At 50.7% G+C, this 20,970-nt stretch overlaps 1 protein-coding gene across 1 annotated transcript; it reads right to left on the bottom strand.

Annotated features, from left to right (window-relative positions):
• Positions 1-1,218: 1,218 nt before the first annotated feature.
• Positions 1,219-20,952, bottom strand: LOC142271936 (ERO1-like protein alpha; the record flags this gene model as incomplete). Its single annotated transcript, XM_075332488.1, is given in 8 exon segments — positions 1,219-5,573; positions 6,907-7,040; positions 19,660-19,746; positions 20,353-20,422; positions 20,509-20,522; positions 20,524-20,634; positions 20,636-20,757; positions 20,859-20,952. Coding segments are annotated over 8 exon segments (690 nt in total), but the record flags the coding sequence as incomplete, so codon positions are not given.
• Between the last annotated feature and the right edge of the window lie 18 nt (positions 20,953-20,970).

Genomic DNA, 20,970 nt, shown 5'->3' with positions numbered 1-20,970 from the left:
GTATATACAGTGTCTTATGTGATGTATATGATTTACCAATCTTATCACACAGTTGACTGTGCTCCAGCCCAACACACACTTGAAAATGCAGCTGTGAGAAGAAACATGATTAGACTCACCAAACATCACGGTCACCACAGTAGGGGTGAGTTAATTGACCAGATATAGCAGGGTCATTTGCACATTGATACATTTGTGCAGCCCCCGATGGTTGGTAGGAATTTCCAAATGGCCTCCAGCAGGACAAAAGTTCCCCACCCCGGCTTTAGAAGGTCATAAACTTTAATAGTCACCAGCAACTCGCCTGCTGTCACCATCAGTATGAAATCCCCATCAGCACCAATCCTTACACTGCTGCAGCGAAACTCCAGCTTCATCTGGTCCTGAATGATGAAAGCATTGATGCCAATGACTGCTCCTCGAGATCCCCCAGATCTCATACATGGTGCCTCCACTGCCGTCCAGGAGCTGACGGATGCTGGGCTGTGAGGTCACTTCCCACTTACTGACAACACTAGCCCGGCAGGAGTGCGCCCAGGAACTGGAGGACAAGACGGAGTCACTATCAATTTCTGTGATGAAATGCATGCACATTTGATCCACCAGTGTTTTTCTCCCCACTCTTCAGGGCACTTAGTAATCCAGCCCTCAGTTGGATGATACTTTTGCTTTCCATTAATTTGATAGTACATTATTTTATTCTCAGAGAACATTTGGGCTTATTTTAGTTTCCGTAAAAGTGATCGCAAGTATCAAATATGTCATTTTATTCTCAGATTACAATATTTGTCATCACTTTTACAGAAGCTAAAATAGGCCCAGGAGGACAGAACAGCATCATGCAGCATGCACTGCAGCACATTACATGCAGGCTCTACGAACCAAACTATACAGTATCTTAATAAAAACCATCTTCTTTTAAAATCACACTGATGAATGTAGAAATAAAGGCTGCATCTGAGTACGATGCACAGACCACACATTTGAACAGGATCATGCAGCATGCAATGCAGCACATTACATGCAGGCTCTACAAGCCAAAATACATTTGTTCTTTTAAAATTAAACGGATTGATTTTACACCAAAGGTTGCAACCGAGTATGAAGCACGAGCGCACGTTTCTACAGCCTTCTCGGACCCTGTGCAGGGAAAATAGGAGGTGACAATCCAAGAACATCACATGATCTCCGCGAGTTGTAAAGAATAAGATGCAAACATTTGGTCATCAACATGAAGTTTATTTCAATGTGCTGACATTGTAACAGTTCTGTACAGATGGAGCGGGAAGGGGTTAATAAATACACAAATGTCACATACAAGTAGAAAGTGTCACCATCTGTTCTGGGTGCAGGAGCTTACAATCTATGGCCCGGACATGGTTGTGTCACCCGGTATTGCAGACGCTCTGTACCCGCAGAACAGCAATGGAGGCTGAGCAGCATTATATGGCTGTTTAATTAGAAACCCCCTCACCTCAAGGTGCTGGACTCTTCATGGTCTTAAGGCCCCGTCACACTAAGCAACATCGCTAGCAACATCGCTGGTAACGAACAACTTTTGTGACGTTGCTAGCGATGTTGCTGTGTGTGACATCCAGCAACAACCTGGCCCCTGCTGTGAGGTCGTTGGTTGTTGCTGAATGTCCTGGGCCATTTTTTAGTTGTTGCTGTCCTGCTGTGAAGCACAGATCGCTGTGTGTGACAGCGAGACAGCAACAACTAAATGTGCAGGCAGCAGGAGCCGGCTTCTGCTGAGGCTGGTAACTAATGTAAACATCGGGTAACCAAGAAGCCCTGTCCTTGGTTACCCAATATTTACCTTTGATACCAGCCTCCTCCGCTCTCACTGCCTGTGCTGCCGGCTCCTGCTCTGTGCACAGATAGCTGCAGCACACATCAGGCAATTAACCCGATGTGTGCTGTAACTAGAGCAAGGAGCCAGCGCTCAGTGTGCGCTGCTCCCTGCTCTGTGCACATTTAGCTGCAGCACACATCGGGTTAATTAACCTGATGTGTGCTGTAACTAGGAGACTGGGGGCTGGTCACTGGTTGCTGGTGAGCTCACCAGCAACTCGTGTAGCCACGCTCCAGCGATCCCTGCCAGGTCAGGTTGCTGGTGGGATCGCTGGAGCGTCGCAGTGTGACAGCTCACCAGCAACCTCCTAGCAACTTACCAGCGATCCCTATCAGGTTGTATCGTTGTTGGGATCGCTGGTAAGTTGCTTAGTGTGACTGGACCTTTAGAAGAGTCCTGTTATCTACCAGACTATCATTGCTCAATGCCTACAGGCAATTACAAAGTAGAATCAGGCACATCATTGATTGGCCAAATTTTCAACTTTCTATCTTACTCGGATGTATACGATGCATGCTGGGAGTTGTAGTTTTACAACAGCTGGGTGCAGACTATGGCTATACGATAAGGACTGTTCTAGCATTGTGTACTCCTGAAGTATTTCAGTGCACAAAACTAATCCAGTGACCAAGGCATCTGACACTTAGTGCTGCAGTATAAAGCATGGGGGCAAATCTGATCGAAGCCCACAGATGAACATACAAGGTACTGTAAAGGGCCAGAAACTTTCTATAGGATTACTGGTGAAATCCAATATGGGGTTTACCCCTAGTCTGGCCTTTGTGGGGAGCGAATATCCTATACACGCTTAATATTGGGTGAAGCTATTCCGATAAGTGATTTTATTCACATGGAAAAAAGTGACGAAAACTAAAAACTACTAGATAATTTTGAACATTGGACAATATCTTATATACTATAGCATAAAACAGACGACAATATGAATAAAATCCAATATTTTAGGATTATAAAAAAAAAAAAAAAGTTTATTCATAAACTCATTCACACCAGACCTCATCCCTACAGATGCAGCAGAGTTCAATGTCTTTGGGGGTCACATCGTAAAAATGAGACGTTTAAAGACTGCAACTAAGGCCGGATTTACATTAATGTATGAAAAATAGTCAAACTAATGATTTTTTTTATCTGTACGCCATCCATATTTCTGCTTTGTACATGCATAGGGCATCTGTATTTGATATGAACAATTTAATAAAAGGTCAAATATATTTTATCGACTAATGCCTTTGTGAAAAACACATGACATATGGATGGCAGCCTGTCTGTGATCGCTTTTTGTGCGCCTATTGGGCGAGCCTGATACATAGTGAGTGCATCACATGCAGAGCATCAGTCTGTGTTATAACCACATTAACTTGCATTGATCTGCTATCAGTTTTGCAAACAGATGCTTACTACAAGCCCTCATTGGTCTGCTATCAGTTTTGCAAACGGACACTTAATATGAGCCCTTAGGGGTGCTTCACACACAGCGAGATCGCTACTGAGATCGCTGCTGAGTCACGTTTTTTGTGACCTCATTAGTGATCTCGCTGTGTGTGACACTGAGCAGTGATCTGGCCCCTGCTGTGAGATCGCTGCTCGTTACACACAGTGCTGGTTCAGTTTTTTTTATTGTTGCTCTCCCGCTGATAAGCACACATCGCTGTGTGTTACAGCGAGAGAGCAACAATCCTGAATGTGAAGGGAGCAGGAGCCGGCGTCTGACAGCCTGTGGTAAGCTGTAACCAAGGTAAACATCGGGTAACCAAGGTGGTTACCCGATATTTACCTTAGTTACCAGCGTCTGTAGCTTTCACGCTGAAGGTACCGGCTCCTGCTCCCTGCACACGTAGCCGGAGGACACATCGGGTAAATAAGCAAAGGTTTGCTTATTAACCCGATGTGTGCTGTGGCTACGAGTGCAGGGAGCCAGCGCTAAGCGGTGTGCGCTGGTAACTAAGGTAAACATCGGGTAACCATACCCGATGTTTACCTTAGTTACCAGTGTCTGCAGCTTCCAGACGCCGGCTCCCTGCAAGCGCAGCGTCGCTTACACGTCGCTGCTGGCTGGGGGCTGGTCACTGGTGAGATCTGCCTGTTTAACAGCTCACCAGCGACCATGTAGCGACGCAGCAGCGATCCTGACCAGGTCAGCTCGCTGGTGGGATCGCTGCTGCGTCGCTAAAGTGTGACGGTACCCTTACCTGCATCCTTATCCTATATATAATATAATAAAAAGAAAGCTCAATGAGTTTCCTAGTGATCACAATAAATATGTAATTAGCCTAATGTATACCCTTTACCTCACTGGTATGTCCACTTTCCCTTTCCGCACCAGACTAGGAGCTTTTGGGTGTAGAAATGCACTGCAAAAGGTGAAATGGTATGTCCATGTTGGACCCTTCCGCACCAGATCAAGAGGTTTTTGATGCAAAAAGGTGAAATCTGCTTGAACTGACCTTTGATTGATCAAAAATCTGCACTAAAGGGTCAATTTCCATTTTTTTTTTGTATACGCAACGCGGCTACGGCAATCTGCAGCGTCTCAGCTCCACGAGAATTTACACTAACGTTACCCTGTTTCTCATTGCTTGTTCGTCAGATAAAGTGGTAAGTATTAACTGCTAGAAATTCAAGTAATAAATGGCATAATATACAGATAATTATGTGTTCAGAGATCTTAATAGAAAGCCCAGCGTAAAAACAAATGGAATGGATAAAAAAAAAAAGAAAGGAAGATGGGGTGGCGGTTGAAAACTAAAAAAGGAAACAAGACAGTTACATGCAGACACTAATAGGAATTATTTTTTTTAAGTTTGGTTTCAAGTTCTACTGCCATCTAGTGCATATAAACAAAAGCACTTTAGGAATGCAGTTTCAGCGATTTTCCACCAGATGACAGCATTAGCACAATCCTATGCTTGGTAAGCGAGACATTGCAAAATCATGCGGATAGATATATACGGTATATACTTTTCTTTCTCTCTTCCTTTTAGACTGCACGGAAACTGAAGAAGAACAAGAAGAATCTGAACTGTTAGTGGTCCCTGAGTTACCAGTAATATGTACAACACCTTCAATCTCTCCCTAAACCTCCACTGGGAGAACAGATTCACAAAAAAAATAAAAAAAAAAAAAAACAACAAGTACTTACATCTACAATTGCATTTAATAGGGCGGCTCTGTATTTTACCAGTTGGTTGCATTGGATCGGATAGAGAAGGATAATCACTACCGCTATTAAAATACATGGGTAGTTTTTTTTCAGGGGTATTTGTTATTTTTTGCCCCCTAATGTATCACTAAGCAGCAGAATTTAGGACCAATATATAAAATATTGGGTGCAGACAAGAAGGGCAAAGTATACGGGGCGCAACATCTTAGGATAGAAAAACCTATCCCGACCTTTTTTTTTAAAAAAAAAAAAAAAAGCGATTAGCGCTTTATCAGGAGGAGTAGAAGTGCCGCTGAAAGTCACGCGGAATAGAAAATCTGAAGCTTTTATTTTACAATATACACAGGAAGGTCCCTCAAGGACCAGTGTTCACAGCGAGACTGTAAAAATTCTCAGACTTTGACCAAGAGTTATTGTCAAACATGTAGGGGCCTCAATAGTGCAAAAAAGTTCTGTCCTCCCGAATCCTCGTCCCTTTCTCGTCACACGTTCTGGAGGAGTCTTTTAAAGTTTTCCAATTCCTTTATACTTGTAGAAATCCTGCAGAAAAAGGGAAAAAAAATAAAAGGAGATCAATGCACCGTATATACGCTGACTTTTTCAGCACATTTTTTATGCTGAAAAAAGCCCCCCTCTGCTTATAGGGCCCCACTTCTGGATTATAACATGCATCCCCCCCCCAAAAAAAAAAAAACCCTGGGGAAAAAAAAAAAGGGGTTGCATCTTACGATCCGAATAAAGCTTACCAGGTCAGCACGGCGGGAGTCACAGGGTGGAAGGAGGGCAATACTCTGGCTCGGAGGTGTCGCGGCTCAGGAGGCTTGTGATATTGGGGGCTCAGCGGAGTCATGGCGGACGCCATTGAGCCTGCCGGCTGGCAGTGGCCGTCTGTGCGCCCACCAGCAGTTGCATTGATAGACCTCAAGGAAATGGTCGCAAAAACGGCACGTGCGCAGATTGACATCTTGGCTCTCCAAGACCTCGATCTGCGGATGCGCTGGCTCCGTGGCCATTTTCTTAAAGTCTATTGCATCTACCGCCACCGGGCTCAATGGAGCCTGCAGCCAGCTGCAACACCCGAGCCGCAGTATCGCCGACCCGCAACACCCCCAGGCCTGAAGTATGGCCGAGCTTCCATCCTGTGACCCTCCTGAGCCGTGGACACCCCTGTCCTCCGAACCCACAGCATCGCCAACCCAGCCTCCTGAGCTGCTCAACCTCCACCGTCGCTCCCACCGGGGACCTAATATAAGACGCACTAGGATTATAAAATAAACTCCTATTTTAACATTAAAAATTATTTTTTCCAATCTTCCTTCTCTAAATTTGAATCCAAGGCTTATACTGGAGTCAATAGGTTTTCTCAGTTTTTTGCGGTAACATTAGGGGCTCTGCTTGTACTTGGGTATATACAGTACATAAAATAAAACCGTGAGATAAATGAACGAGGTGTAACATAATATAAGGTAATGTGTGTCTAGCCCTTCGCTCATTTTGGGCTTTTTGGACACTTTTTCCATTACTTTCCAGGAGGCATAGCATTTTTTTTTGGGTGGCGCTGCTGTACAAGAGATTGTTTTATTTATTTTTGCAGGAGGAGTTTTATATGTACGGAGCATTTCAGGAGCAAACGTCACTCAGATAAAGGAGAGAAATTCATTAAAGCCCCCAAGACTGGCAGAGCGTCACCATGAGCGGTGCCAGTGCTGATAAATAGGCTTCTTAGTGATTAGCCGTCTTATTTTTAGGATCTCTGCTTGCCATCAGTGAATGTTATCCATCGGCTTTGATTCTCCCCCAGATTCAGGGCCGATACAACAGCTCTCATACACCGTTTACTAACGTTTCCCCTTGGACACTGTGGAGCACCAACCTGCCAAACGCATTGAGAAGAGCCACGATTTCCTGCCGCTTTAGGTGGAATCCATACCAAGGTCCGGTCTCAGGCATGCGCCTCAGTTGTTTTTCTGAGAAAAGGATTTTGAGTGCTGTACCCAAGCCCTGAGTCTGTGGGAAGGAAATGGAAATGATTAGTGAACCATAACCTGACCGCAGCGCTGCTGGAGGGACGATAGGAGAGGACGGAACGGAGACTGGAGGAGGTCAGTGACAAAGGTGGGGGCCGCATCTGCCAACAGATCCATCTGTGCACGACTCCAGAGCAACAACCTGATATATGTGACTTACCCTTATTCTTGGGGTTCAACAGACACCCCCTTTTCAGGCAGAATCCTCTCAATAGCCGCACCACCTGATCAAGGTAGAGGGGCGCCAATGCGGAAGGCGGCTGAGTGACCCAGAACAGTCACAGGGACCAGGGAAATGGTGGAGTCCGGTGCACGCTAACCTTAGGGCCACCCCTCTCTCCCAAGACCCTGAATGGGAGCCAGAACTGATCACTCGGTACGGGTGATTTATTTCTGGTTACTGGGTAGACTGCCACCAGTTCCTTTGTTTAAAGGGAACCTGTCAGCAGAAAATTTGCACTAAACCTAAAAGATTCCCCCTCTGCAGCTCCTGGGCTGCATTCTAGCAAGGTTCCTATTGTTATTGCGCCCCCTTTTAAACCAAAATAAACACTTCATAAAGTGGTACCTTTTTGTATGCAAATCTTATTTGTACACGGGGCGGGCTGTCTGGTGTCCGTTATTCTGCCTCCTGCCGCTTTACGCCGTCCCCCATTGCTCAATTTCACAATTTCTTACCTGAGGACGCCGCCCAGTGCTCCAGAGGTCTCGCGCATGCGCTGTGCCACTCTCGCGGGACTGAGCACTGTGCACAGTGTGACCGCTGGTGACATGTTTCGCAGGCGTGAGATTATGGGCGGCGCTGTGATTGTCATCAGCAAGTACCCGCCCATAATCGCGTGCCCGCGCTTTCCCCTCTGCCTCCACCGTTCTGCGCAAGCGCTGGCCAGATGAACCCACGTCACCTCTTACTAAGATGGGTAAGAGGTGACGCGGGTTCATCTGGCCAGTCTAGACAAGGGGATATTGGACCAGAAACCTGCCCTGCGGTAGCCAAGGATGTCGGGAGATTGACTAACTGGGTTCACCTGACCGAGATACAAGACTGCTCAGTCATTTATACATTAAATTCTAGACTTATAAGAAATGTACACTATATAGATACACTCATCCCCTATACACCGAGTCCTCGCAGGCAGGGTCCGCTCTCCTCCTGTACCAGTCTGTGCCTTCTATTGTGTCCATGATTATTGCACTTTATTATTTATTAGGTAAAGCGCCATGGAATGAAGGGAATTTTGTTTACTTACCGTAAATTCCTTTTCTTCTAGCTCCTATTGGGAGACCCAGACAATTGGGTGTATAGCTTCTTCCTCCGGAGGCCACACAAAGTATTACACTGAAAAGTGTAACCCCTCCCCTCTGCTATACACCCTCCCGTGCATCACGGGCTCCTCAGTTTTGGTGCAAAAGCAGGAAGGAGGAAACTTATAAATTGGTCTGGGGTAAATTCAATCCGAAGGATGTTCGGAGAACTGAAACCATAACCAAAAGAACAATTCAACATGAACAACATGTGTACACAAAAGAACAACAGCCCGAAGGGCACAGGGGCGGGTGCTGGGTCTCCCAATAGGAGCTAGAAGAAAAGGAATTTACGGTAAGTAAACAAAATTCCCTTCTTTGTCGCTCCATTGGGAGACCCAGACAATTGGGACGTCCAAAAGCAGTCCCTGGGTGGGTAAAAGAATACCTCAATAAAAGAGCCGAAAAACGACCCTCCTCTTACAGGTGGGCAACCGCCGCCTGAAGAACTCGCCTACCTAGACTGGCGTCTGCCGAAGCATAGGTATGCACTTGATAGTGTTTTGTGAAGGTGTGCAGACTAGACCAGGTAGCTGCCTGACACACCTGCTGAGCCGTAGCCCGGTGTCGCAATGCCCAGGACGCACCCACGGCTCTGGTAGAATGGGCTTTCAGGCCCGAAGGAAGAGGAAGCTCCGAAGAACGGTAGGCTTCAAGAATCGGTTCCTTGATCCACCGAGCCAAGGTTGACTTGGAAGCCTGCGAACCCTTACGCTGGCCAGCGACAAGGACAAAGAGCGCATCTGAACGACGCAGGGGCGCCGTGCGAGACATGTAGTACCGGAGTGCTCTCACTAGATCTAAGGAGTGCAAATCCTTTTCACACTGGTGAACTGGATGAGGGCAAAATGACGGTAAGGAGATATCCTGATTGAGAAGAAAAGGAGATACCACCTTAGGGAGAAACTTCGGGACAGGACGCAGAACCACCTTATCCTGGTGAAAAACCAGGAAAGGGGATTTGCATGACAGCGCTGCAAGCTCCGACACTCTTCGGAGTGAGGTAATTGAGATAAACCAGACGACGCTAGGAGCCAGGACTCAATGGCCACACAGTCAGGTTGAGGGCCGCAGAATTCAGATGGAAAAACGGCCCTTGTGATAGCAGGTCTGTGCGGTCTGGAAGCGCCCACGGCTGACCCACCGTGAGATGCCACAGATCCGGGTACCACGACCGCCTCGGCCAATCTGGAGCGACGAGAATGGCGCGACGACAGTCGGATCTGATCTTGCGTAACACTCTGGGCAACATCGCCAGAGGAGGAAACACCTAAGGGAGTCGAAACTGCGACCAATCCTGAACTAACGCGTCCGCTGCCAGAGCTCTGTGATCTTGAGACCGTGCCATGAAGGCCGGGACCTTGTTGTTGTGCCGTGACGCCATGAGATCGACGTCCGGCGTTCCCCAGCGGCGACAGATCTCTCGAAACACGTCTGGGTGAAGAGACCATTCCCCCGCATCCATGCCCTGACGACTGAGAAAATCTGCTTCCCAGTTTTCTACGCCCGGGATGTGAACTGCGGAGATGGTGGAGGCTGTGGCTTCCGCCCACAGCAGAATCCGTCGGACTTCCTGGAAGGCTTGACGGCTGCGCGTGCCGCCCTGGTGGTTGATGTACGCGACCGCCGTGGCGTTGTCCGACTGTATGCGGATCTGCCTGCCCTCCAGCCACCGATGGAACGCCTTTAGGGCTAGATACACTGCCCTTATCTCCAGAACATTGATCTGAAGGGAAGACTATCGGAGTCCAGGTTCCCTGAGCCCTGTGGTGGAGAAAAACCGCTCCCCACCCTGACAGGCTCGCGTCCGTCGTGACCACAGCCCAGGTTGGGGGTAGGAAGGATTTTCCCTGCGACAGAGAGTTGGGAAGGAGCCACCACTGAAGTGACGTCTTGGTTGCAAGGGAAAGAGAGACGTTCCTGTCGAGGGAAGCCGACCTCCTGTCCCATTTGCGGAGAATGTCCCATTGGAGTGGGCGCAGATGGAACTGCGCGAAGGGCACTGCCTCCATTGCTGCCACCATCTTCCCCAGGAAGTGCATGAGGCGCCTCAAGGGGTGTGACTGACCCCGAAGAAGAGATTGCACCCCTGTCTGCAGCGAAAGCTGTTTGTCCAGCGGTAGCTTGACTATCGCTGAGAGAGTATGAAACTCCATCCCGAGGTAAGTCAGTGATTGGGTCGGTGTCAACTTGGACTTTGGGAAGTTGATGAGCCACCCGAACTGCTGGAGAGTCGCCAGAGCGACGGTCAGGCTGTGTTGACACGCCACCCGGGAGGGTGCCCTGACTAGGAGATCGTCTAAGTAAGGGATCACCGAGTGTCCCTGAGAGTGTAGGACCGCCACAACGGATGCCATGACCTTGGTGAAGACCCGTGCGGCTGTCGCCAGGCCGAAAGGCAGTGCCACGAACTGAAGGTGTTCGTCCCCGATGGCGAAACGCAGGAAGCGTTGATGTTCGGGTGCGATCGGCACATGGAGATAAGCATCCTTGATGTCGATTGATGCTAGGAAGTCTCCTTGTGACATCGAAGCGATGACCGAGCGGAGAGATTCCATCCGAAACCTTCTGGTGCTCACATGCCTGTTGAGCAGTTTGAGGTCCAGAACGGGACGGAATGATCCGTCCTTCTTTGGCACCACGAACAAGTTGGAGTAGAAGACGTGACCATGTTCCTGAGGGGGAACAGGGATCACAACTCCTTCTGTCTTCAGAACGCCCACAGCCTGAAAAAGTGCGCCGGCCCGAGATGGGGGCGGAGATGTTCTGAAGAAACGAGTCGGAGGACGAGAGCTGAACTCTATCCTGTAACCGTGAGACAGAATGTCTCTCACCCATCGGTCTTGGACATGTGGCCACCAGGCGTCGCAAAAGCGGGAGAGCCTGCCACCGACCGAGGATGCGGTTCGGGGAGGCCGAAAGTCATGAGGAGGCCGCCTTGGAGGCAGTGCCTCCGGCGGGTTTTTGGGGGCGTGACTTGGACCGCCACGCATAGGAGTTCCTCTGGCCCTTCTCCGGCCTGTTGGACGAGGAGGATTGGGACTTGGCTGAGGGCCGAAAGGACCGAAACCTCGGTTGTATTTTCCGTTGCTGAGGTCTCTTCGGTTTGGACTGGGGTAAGGACGAGTCCTTTCCCTTGGATTCCATAATAATTTCATCCAATCGTTCGCCAAACAATCGGTCGCCAGAAAACGGCAAACCGGTTAAGAACTTCTTGGAAGCAGAGTCTGCCTTCCATTCGCGTAGCCACATGGCCCTGCGGACTGCCACCGAATTAGCGGATGCTACCGCTGTACGGCTAGCAGAGTCCAGGACGGCGTTCATGGCGTAGGACGAAAAAGCCGACGCCTGAGAAGTCAAGGACGCAACTTGCGGAGCAGAGGTACGTGTGACCGCATTAATCTCAGACAGACAAGCTGAGATAGCTTGGAGTGCCCACACGGCTGCAAAGGCCGGGGCAAAAGACGCGCCTGTGGCTTCATAGATGGATTTCACCAGGAGCTCTATCTGCCTGTCAGTGGCATCCTTGAGCCATCTGCAACTGATACTACAGATCTAGCCGCCAGTCTAGAGACTGGAGGATCCACCTTGGGACATTGAGCCCAACCCTTAACTACGTCAGAGGGGAAGGGGTAACGTGTGTCAGTAAGGCGCTTAGTAAAGCGCTTGTCCGGAAATGCTCTGTGCTTCTGGACAGCATCTCTGAAATTAGAGTGATCGAAAAACGCACTCCGTGTACGTTTGGGAAACCGAAACTGGTGTTTCTCCTGCTGCGAAGCCGACTCCTCTATAGGTGGAGGTGGGGGAGAAAGATCTAGCACCTGGTTAATGGACGATATAAGATCATTTACTAAGGCGTCCCCCTCAGGTGTATCAAGATTGAGGGCAACGTCAGGGTCAGAGCCCTGAGCTGCGACGTCCGCCTCGTCCTCCAGAGAGTCCTCAAGCTGAGATCCCGAGCAGCGTGAGGAAGTCGGGGAAGATTCCCAGCGAGCCCGCTTAGCCGGTCTGGGACTGTGGTCCGTGCAGGAGTCCTCCACGTGAGACCTAGGGGCCACCCCAGGAGCACTCTGCGGCGCAGACCGAGAGGGGCCTGGAGGCGATGATCCAACAGTGCCCGGGGCCTGTGTAAGGACCGGTCTGGACTGCAAGGCTTCTAGTAGCTTGGCAGACCATTTGTCCATAGACTGAGCCATGGATTGTGAAAGCGACTCAGAGTTTCTCACCAAAAACTGCAAACTCTGTCCCTGCCGCCTGGACAGTGGAAGCAGGAGGGTCTGCCTGAGCCGAGGGGGCCCACTAGTGACCGAGGCTCCGGCTGAGCAAGTGCAACAGGGGTCGAGCATTGCTCACAGTGAGGGTAGGTGGAACCCGCAGGTAACATAGCCCAACAAGAGGTACAGGTTGCAAAAAAACCCTTTGCCTTAGAGCCCTTGCTCCTTGTGGACGACATGCTGTTGTCTCCTAGGAGAGTGATCACTGAGGGTATATAGCCAAAAGTAAACAACCCGGCCGAACAGAGAAAATGAAGGGAATTTTGTTTACTTACCGTAAATTCCTTTTCTTCTAGCTCCTATTGGGAGACCCAGACAATTGGGTGTATAGCTTCTGCCTCCGGAGGCCACACAAAGTATTACACTTTAAAAAGTGTAACCCCTCCCCTCTGCCTATACATCCTCCCGTGCATCACGGGCTCCTCAGTTTTGGCGCAAAAGCAGGAAGGAGGAAACTTATAAATTGGTCTAAGGTAAATTCAATCCGAAGGATGTTCGGAGAACTGAAACCATGAACCAAAAGAACAATTCAACATGAACAACATGTGTACACAAAAGAACAACCAGCCCGAAGGGAACAGGGGCGGGAGCTGGGTCTCCCAATAGGAGCTAGAAGAAAAGGAATTTACGGTAAGTAAACAAAATTCCCTTCTTCTTTGTCGCTCCATTGGGAGACCCAGACAATTGGGACGTCCAAAAGCAGTCCCTGGGTGGGTAAAAGAATACCTCGATAAAAAGAGCCGAAAAACGGCCCCCTCTTACAGGTGGGCGACCGCCGCCTGAAGGACTCGCCTACCTAGACTGGCATCTGCCGAAGCATAGGCATGCACCTGATAGTGTTTCGTGAAAGTGTGCAGACTCGACCAGGTAGCCGCCTGACACACCTGCTGAGCCGTAGCCTGGTGCCGCAATGCCCAGGATGCACCCACGGCTCTGGTAGAATGGGCCTTCAGCCCTGAAGGAATCGGAAGCCCAGAAGAACGGTAGGCTTCAAGAATCGGTTCCTTGATCCACCGAGCCAAGGTTGACTTGGAAGCCTGCGACCCCTTACGCTGGCCAGCGACAAGGACAAAGAGCGCATCCGAACGGCGCAGGGGCGCCGTGCGAGAAATGTAGAGCCGGAGTGCTCTCACGAGATCTAACAAGTGCAAATCCTTTTCACATTGGTGAACTGGATGAGGGCAAAAGGAAGGTAAGGAGATATCCTGATTGAGATGAAAAGGGGATACCACCTTAGGGAGAAATTCCGGGACCGGACGCAGAACCACCTTATCCTGGTGAAACACCAGGAAGGGGGCTTTGCCTGACAGCGCTGCTAGCTCAGACACTCTCCGAAGTGATGTGACTGCCACTAGGAAGGCCACCTTCTGCGAAAGGCGTGATAGAGAGACATCCCGCATCGGCTCGAAAGGTGGTTTCTGAAGAGCCGTTAGCACCCTGTTAAGATCCCAGGGTTCCAGCGGACGCTTGTAAGGAGGGACTATGTGGCAAACTCCCTGCAGGAACGTGCGGACCTGCGGAAGCCTGGCTAGACGCTTTTGAAAAAACACGGAAGGCGCCGATACTTGTCCCTTGAGAGAGCCGAGAGACAAACCCTTATCCATTCCGGATTGAAGGAAAGAAAGAAAAGTGGGTAAGGCAAACGGCCAGGGAGAAAAACCCTGATCAGAGCACCAGGATAAGAAGATCCTCCAAGCCCTGTGATAGATCTTGGCGGACGTTGGTTTCCTGGCTTGTCTCACAGTGGCAATGACATCTTGAGATAACCCTGAGGACGCTAGGAGCCAATTGTTGTGCCGAGACGCCATGAGGTCGACGTCCGGCGTTCCCCAGCGGCAACAGATCTCTTGAAACACGTCCGGGTGAAGAGACCATTCCCCTGCGTCCATGCCCTGGCGACTGAGAAAGTCTGCTTCCCAGTTTTCTACGCCCGGGATGTGAACTGCGGAGATGGTGGAGGCTGTGGCTTCCGCCCACAGCAGAATCCGCCGAACTTCTTGGAAGGCCTGACGACTGCGTGTGCCGCCCTGGTGGTTGATGTACGCGACCGCCGTGGCGTTGTCCGACTGTATGCGGATCTGTCTGCCCTCCCAGCCACCGATGGAACGCCTTTAGGGCTAGATACACTGCCCTTATCTCCAGAACATTGATCTGAAGGGAGGACTCTGTCGGAGTCCAGGTTCCCTGAGCCCTGTGGTGGAGGAAGACCGCTCCCCTCCCTGACAGACTCGCGTCCGTCGTGACCACAGCCCAGGATGGGGGCAGGAATGATTTTCCCTTCGACAAGGAAGTGGGAAGAAGCCACCACTGAAGAGAGGTTTTGGCTGCCAGTGAAAGAGAGACGTTCCTGTCTAGGGACGTCGACCTCCTGTCCCATTTGCGGAGAATGTCCCATTGAAGTGGACGCAGATGAAACTGCGCAAAGGGAACTGCCTCCATTGCTGCCACCATCTTCCCTAGGAAGTGCATGAGGCGCCTCAAGGGGTGTGACTGGGCCCGAAGGAGAGCGTGCACCCCTGTCTGCAGCGAACGCTGTTTGTCCAGCGGAAGCTTCACTATCGCTGAGAGAGTATGAAACTCCATCCCGAGGTAAGTCAGTGATTGGTTCGGTGTCAATTTTGACTTTGGGAAATTGATGATCCACCCGAACCTCTGGAGAGTCTCCAGAGCAATGGTCAGGCTGTGTTGACATGCCACCCGGGAGGGTGCCTTGACTAGGAGATCGTCTAAGTAAGGGATCACCGAGTGGCCCTGAGAGTGTAGGACCGCCACCACGGATGCCATGATCTTGGTGAAGACCCGTGGGGCTGTCGCCAGGCCGAAAGGCAGTGCCACAAACTGAAGGTGTTCGTCCCTGATGGCGAAACGCAGGAAGCGTTGATGCTCTGGTGCAATCGGCACATGGAGATAAGCATCCCTGATGTCGATTGAGGCTAGGAAGTCTCCTTGGGACATCGAGGCGATGACAGAACGGAGAGATTCCATCCGGAACAGTCTGGTTCTCACGTGTCTGTTGAGCAGTTTGAGGTCCAGAACGGGGCGGAATGATCCGTCCTTTTTTGGCACCACGAACAAGTTGGAGTAAAAACCGCGACCACGTTCTTGAATGGGAACGGGAATCACAACTCCTTCTGCCTTCAGAGTGTTCACCGCCTGAAAAAGTGCATCGGCTCGCTCGGGGGGGCGGAGATGTTCTGAAGAAACGAGTCGGAGGACGAGAGCTGAGCTCTATCCTGTAACCGTGCGACAGAATGTCTCTCACCCATCGGTCTTGGACATGTGGCCACCAGGCGTCGCAAAAGCGGGAGAGCCTGCCACCGACCGAGGATGCGGTTTGGGGAGGCCGAAAGTCATGAGGAGGCCGCCTTGGAGGCGGTTCCTCCGGCGGTCTTTGGAGGAAGATTGGGACCTGGCTGAGGGCCGAAAGGACCGAAACCTCGATTGAATTTTTCGTTGCTGAGGTCTGTTTGGTTTGGACTGGGGTAAGGACGAGTCCTTTCCCTTGGATTGTTTAATAATTTCATCCAATTGCTCGCCAAACAAACGGTCGCCAGAAAATGGCAAACCGGTTAAGAACTTCTTGGAAGCAGAGTCTGCCTTCCATTCACGTAGCCACATGGCCCTGCGGACTGCCACCGAATTGGCGGACGCTACTGCTGTACGGCTCGCTGAGTCCAGGATGGCGTTCATGGCGTAGGACGAAAAGGCCGATGCCTGAGAAGTCAAAGACACAACTTGCGGAGCAGAGGTACGTGTGACTGCATTAATCTCAGACAGACAAGCTGAGATAGCTTGGAGTGCCCACACGGCTGCAAAGGCCGGAGCAAAAGACGCGCCTATGGCTTCATAGATGGATTTCATCAGGAGCTCTATTTGCCTGTCAGTGGCATCCTTGAGCGATGAACCATCTGCCACTGATACTACGGATCTAGCCGCCAGTCTAGAGACTGGAGGATCCACCTTGGGACATTGAGCCCAACCCTTAACTACGTCAGGGGGGAAAAGGTAACGTGTGTCATTAAGGCGCTTAGTAAAGCGCTTGTCCGGAAATGCTCTGTGCTTCTGGACAGCATCTCTGAAATTAGAGTGATCGAAAAACGCACTCCGTGTACGTTTGGGAAACCTAAACTGGTGTTTCTCCTGCTGTGAAGCCGACTCCTCTATAGGTGGAGTTGGGGGAGAAAGATCTAGCACCTGGTTGATGGACGCTATAAGGTCATTTACTATGGCGTCCCCTTCAGGTGTATCAAGATTGAGAGCAACGTCAGGGTCAGAGCCCTGAGCTGCGACCTCCGCCTCATCCTCCAGAGAGTCCTCAAGCTGCGACCCCGAACAGCGTGATGAAGCCGGGGAAGGTTCCCAGCGAGCCCGCTTAGCCGGTCTGGGACTGCGGTCCGTGTCGGAGTCCTCCCCGTGGGACCTAGGTGTCACCCCAGGAGCACTCTGCTGCACCGACAGAGAGGGGCCTGGGGGCGATGAACTCACAGTGCCCTGGGCCTGTGTTACCGATCTGGACTGCAAGGCTTCTAGTATCTTAGCAGACCATCTGTCCATAGACTGAGCCATGGATTGTGAAAGCGACTCAGAGTTTCTCAGCCAAAACTGCAAACTCTGTCCCTGTCACCTGGACAGTGGAACCCGGCGGTTCTACCTGAGCCGAGGGTCCCACCAGTGCCCGAGGCTCCGGCTGAGTGAGTGCCACAGGGGCCGAGCATTGCACACAGTGAGGGTAGGTGGAACCTGCAGGTAACATAGCCGCACAAGAGGTACAGGTTGCAAAATAAGCCTGTGCCTTGGCACCCTTGCTCTTTGCGGACGACATGCTGTAGTCTCCTCTGAGAGTGATCACTGAGGGTATATAGCCAAAAGCAAAACAATGCGGCCGAACAGAGAAAATGTATACAAATATATATATATATACACTTCGGCACCCAAGGGGGGCCAGCACCGGGTAACCGGTGTGGCTTACCGACCGCCCAAAGCGGAGAGTGTGTCCACCAGATTCCCTGCCTGGGCCTCCCAGAGCTGTAGAGCTCGTTCTGAAATCCTCCACCGGCAGAAGTGATTGTAAATATGGCTGCCAGCGTTCTCAGGGGAGGAGGGAGCCGTGGGCGTGACTAATAAAGTGCGGGAATCTGGTGCCCCACAGTGCTCAGTGAGGGGGGAGGAGAACACCTAAGTATGCTCCAGCCCTCACTGCCGACGTCCAGTCGACCGTCCCGCCCTTACCCCTGACTGGCAGGCCCGGGGGCGGGAGTTATGGTACTAGGCCGCAGAAGCCGGGGACTAAATTTAATAACGCGGCCGGCAAACAGGCGCGGTCGGCGCGGTAGTCCCGGTCGTCACAAAAAAACAGCAGCCGCTGCAGCGTCTGTAACACAGGCGCTCCATGCACCGTCCCCAAGGGGACACAGAGTACCTTATAGATGCAGGGCCTGTCCCTGATGATACTCAGTCTCCTGTCCGTCAGATTCCCCCAGGGGCTGCGGAGGGAGCCCGGTCCCAGTGAATGGTGACCGGTTAGGATCCCACTTCTCCCAGAGCCTCTAAGGGATGGGGAAGGAAAAACGGCATGTGGCTCCAGCCTTTGTACCCGCAATGGGTACCTCAACCTTAACAGCACCGCCGACTTAGTGGGGTGAGAAGGGAGCATGCCGGGGGCCCTGTTAGGGCCCTCTTTTCTTCCATCCGATACAATCAGCAGCTGCTGCTGACTAAAATGGGAGCTTGAGTGGATGTGTGCCTCCTTCCACACAAAGCATAAAACTGAGGAGCCCGTGATGCACGGGAGGGTGTATAGGGCAGAGGGGAGGGGTTACACTTTTTAAATTGTAATACTTTGTGTGGCCTCCGGAGGCAGAAGCTATACACCCAATTGTCTGGGTCTCCCAATGGAGCGACAAAGAAATATACAAATATATATACTCCGGCACCCTAGGGGGACCAGCACCGGGTGACCGGTGTGGCTTACCGACCGCTCAAAGCGGAGTGTGTGTCCACCAGATTCCCTGCCTTAGGTCTCCCAGAGCTGCAGAGCTCGTTCCTGAAATCCTCCACCGGCAGAATGTGTGTAAAAATGGCTGCCGGAGCTCTCAGGGGAGGAGGGGAGCCGTGGGCGGCGACTAGTAAAGTGCGGGAATCTGGGGCCCCCACAGTGATCAGTGAGGGGGGGGAGGAAACCTAAAGTATGCTCCAGCCCTCACTGCCGACGTCAGGTCGACCGTCCCGCCCTTACCCCTGACTGGCAGGCCCGGGGGGCGGGAGTTATGGTACTAGGCCGCAATGAAGCGGGGACTAAATTTAATACCGCGGCCGACAAACAGGCTCGGTCGGCGCGGAAGTCCCGGTCTTCACAAACCAGCAGCTGCTGCAGCGTCTGTGAAACAAGCGCTCCATGCACAGTCCCCATGGGGACACAGAGTACCTTTAGATGCAGGGCCCTGTCCCTGAGGATACATAGACTCCTGTCCGGCAGATTCCCACAGGGGCTGCGGAGGGAGCCCGGTCCCAGTGAATGTATGAGCGGTCAGGATCCCACTTCTCCCAGAGCCTCTAAGGGATGGTGAAGGAAAACGGCATGTGGCTCCAGCCTCTGTACCCGCAATGGGTACCACAACCTTAACAGCACTGCCGACGTAGTGGGGTGAGAAGGAGCATGCGGGGGCCCTGTGGGGGGCCCTCTTTTCTTCCATCCGATACAATCAGCAGCTGCTGCTGACTAAAATGGGAGCATGAGTGCATGTGTGCCTCCTTCCACACAAAGCATAAAACTGAGGAGCCCGTGATGCACGGGAGGGTGTATAGGCAGAGGGGAGGGGTTACACTTTTTAAAGTGTAATACTTTGTGTGGCCTCCGGAGGCAGAAGCTATACACCCAATTGTCTGGGTCTCCCAATGGAGCGACAAAGAAAAATGGGTCTATAATAATAAATAATAATATAAACCCCCAAAACAGGGAAGATACACACACACACACACACACACACTCCAAAACATAGCACCTTATATCAGACCACCCACCTGCAGCTTCCCCCATAGTCGACATTTAAAGCAGCCGACACAGTCCATTATCCTAGAGATGTTCCGGAAGTGTTGTCGGAAGTCCTCCTGCAAGAGAGAAAACGGACAACATATAGCACATCACAGGTAAAGGTGAGGAGGTGACACTGGAGCGCAGGGGTCTCCATAGGGTAGCAATGCTTACATAGGTCATTTAAAGCACTACAAAAGTCTTAGAATAGACAATCCATTTAGTGATAATTTAGGCATCAGCTTTTTTCACATACACATGTTAGCCATATTTTTCATGCACACGTCCTTTAAAAATTAATGGTGCTGTTCACCTTGTGTCCAAAGATAAAAAAACAAAACACAAAAAAAAACCACCTGGTGATCGGTGCATTTTTGATCCATGTCGCAAATCAAAATTTACCCACACAAGTCCACGGATGGCAGCAGTGTGGTCTCTCCCTAAGGTCCAGATCCTTAATTATTTTTTGTACTGATAATACTGAGACTTTCCAGAGTAAAATACGTGTGCAATTGTGCAGCTAGGTCCGGATTCATGCAGCCTGTGGTTTGTGCAATGAATGGAGTGACAGGATCTGCAGGTGCATTTACAGCACATGCACAGGACCGCATTCGTGTGATCATACCGGCGGCAGCCCGGTCACTTGCACAGGTCGCCATCTGATAAGCTCGCTGCTCAGTTACCTTTAATCTGTCGGCTTGCTTCTTATCTCCAGCAAACAGGGAGTTTTCATCAAAGTGCAGAGGAAAATCTCTACAATAAATGGGAAAGTGTCATTAATGGATGTGACAACACAATATATATCATTAGAAAGCCCCGGAGCGCGGCGGCAGCCATACCTGGTGTCCCGCAGAGATATCCAGAAGAAGGTTCTTGGTCTGCAGGTCCTGCGTTTTGTTTCCTGTATACAGTAAATAAGATTGCCGCTCGAAGAAGGGCAGCACCTTGGAAATTGCTCGAAGCTCCAATTAAATAGATAAAATATAGGTTTTTCAGTCTTCTCGGGCCTTCGTTCTGGGTCTGAGCAGCATCAAAGCGGATCTGAAATTCTGTGATATTGTGACCCCAGATTTTATTCATCCACGTGTCTGAACAAGAACGTCAAAAAGAGCAATTATAAATCAGCATAATATTCCACCAGGAAAGGATCTGGTACAATGCGATCATACACAACTTATAGGATCTTTACCTTGCAGCAGATATCTTGCACTGAGATGGATGTTGATGCTGGCATGAAGTCCGGAAATGAGGCGGTAGAAGGCCCTCTTCTCAACACACAGACCTTAAGGAGACAAGAACAT

The sequence above is a fragment of the Anomaloglossus baeobatrachus genome, unplaced genomic scaffold, assembly GCF_048569485.1.
Source record: "Anomaloglossus baeobatrachus isolate aAnoBae1 unplaced genomic scaffold, aAnoBae1.hap1 Scaffold_3407, whole genome shotgun sequence".
Lineage (NCBI taxonomy): Eukaryota > Metazoa > Chordata > Amphibia > Anura > Aromobatidae > Anomaloglossus > Anomaloglossus baeobatrachus.
Note: the sequence above shows the minus strand (reverse complement) of the source record. Positions and strands in the feature narration are given on the sequence as shown.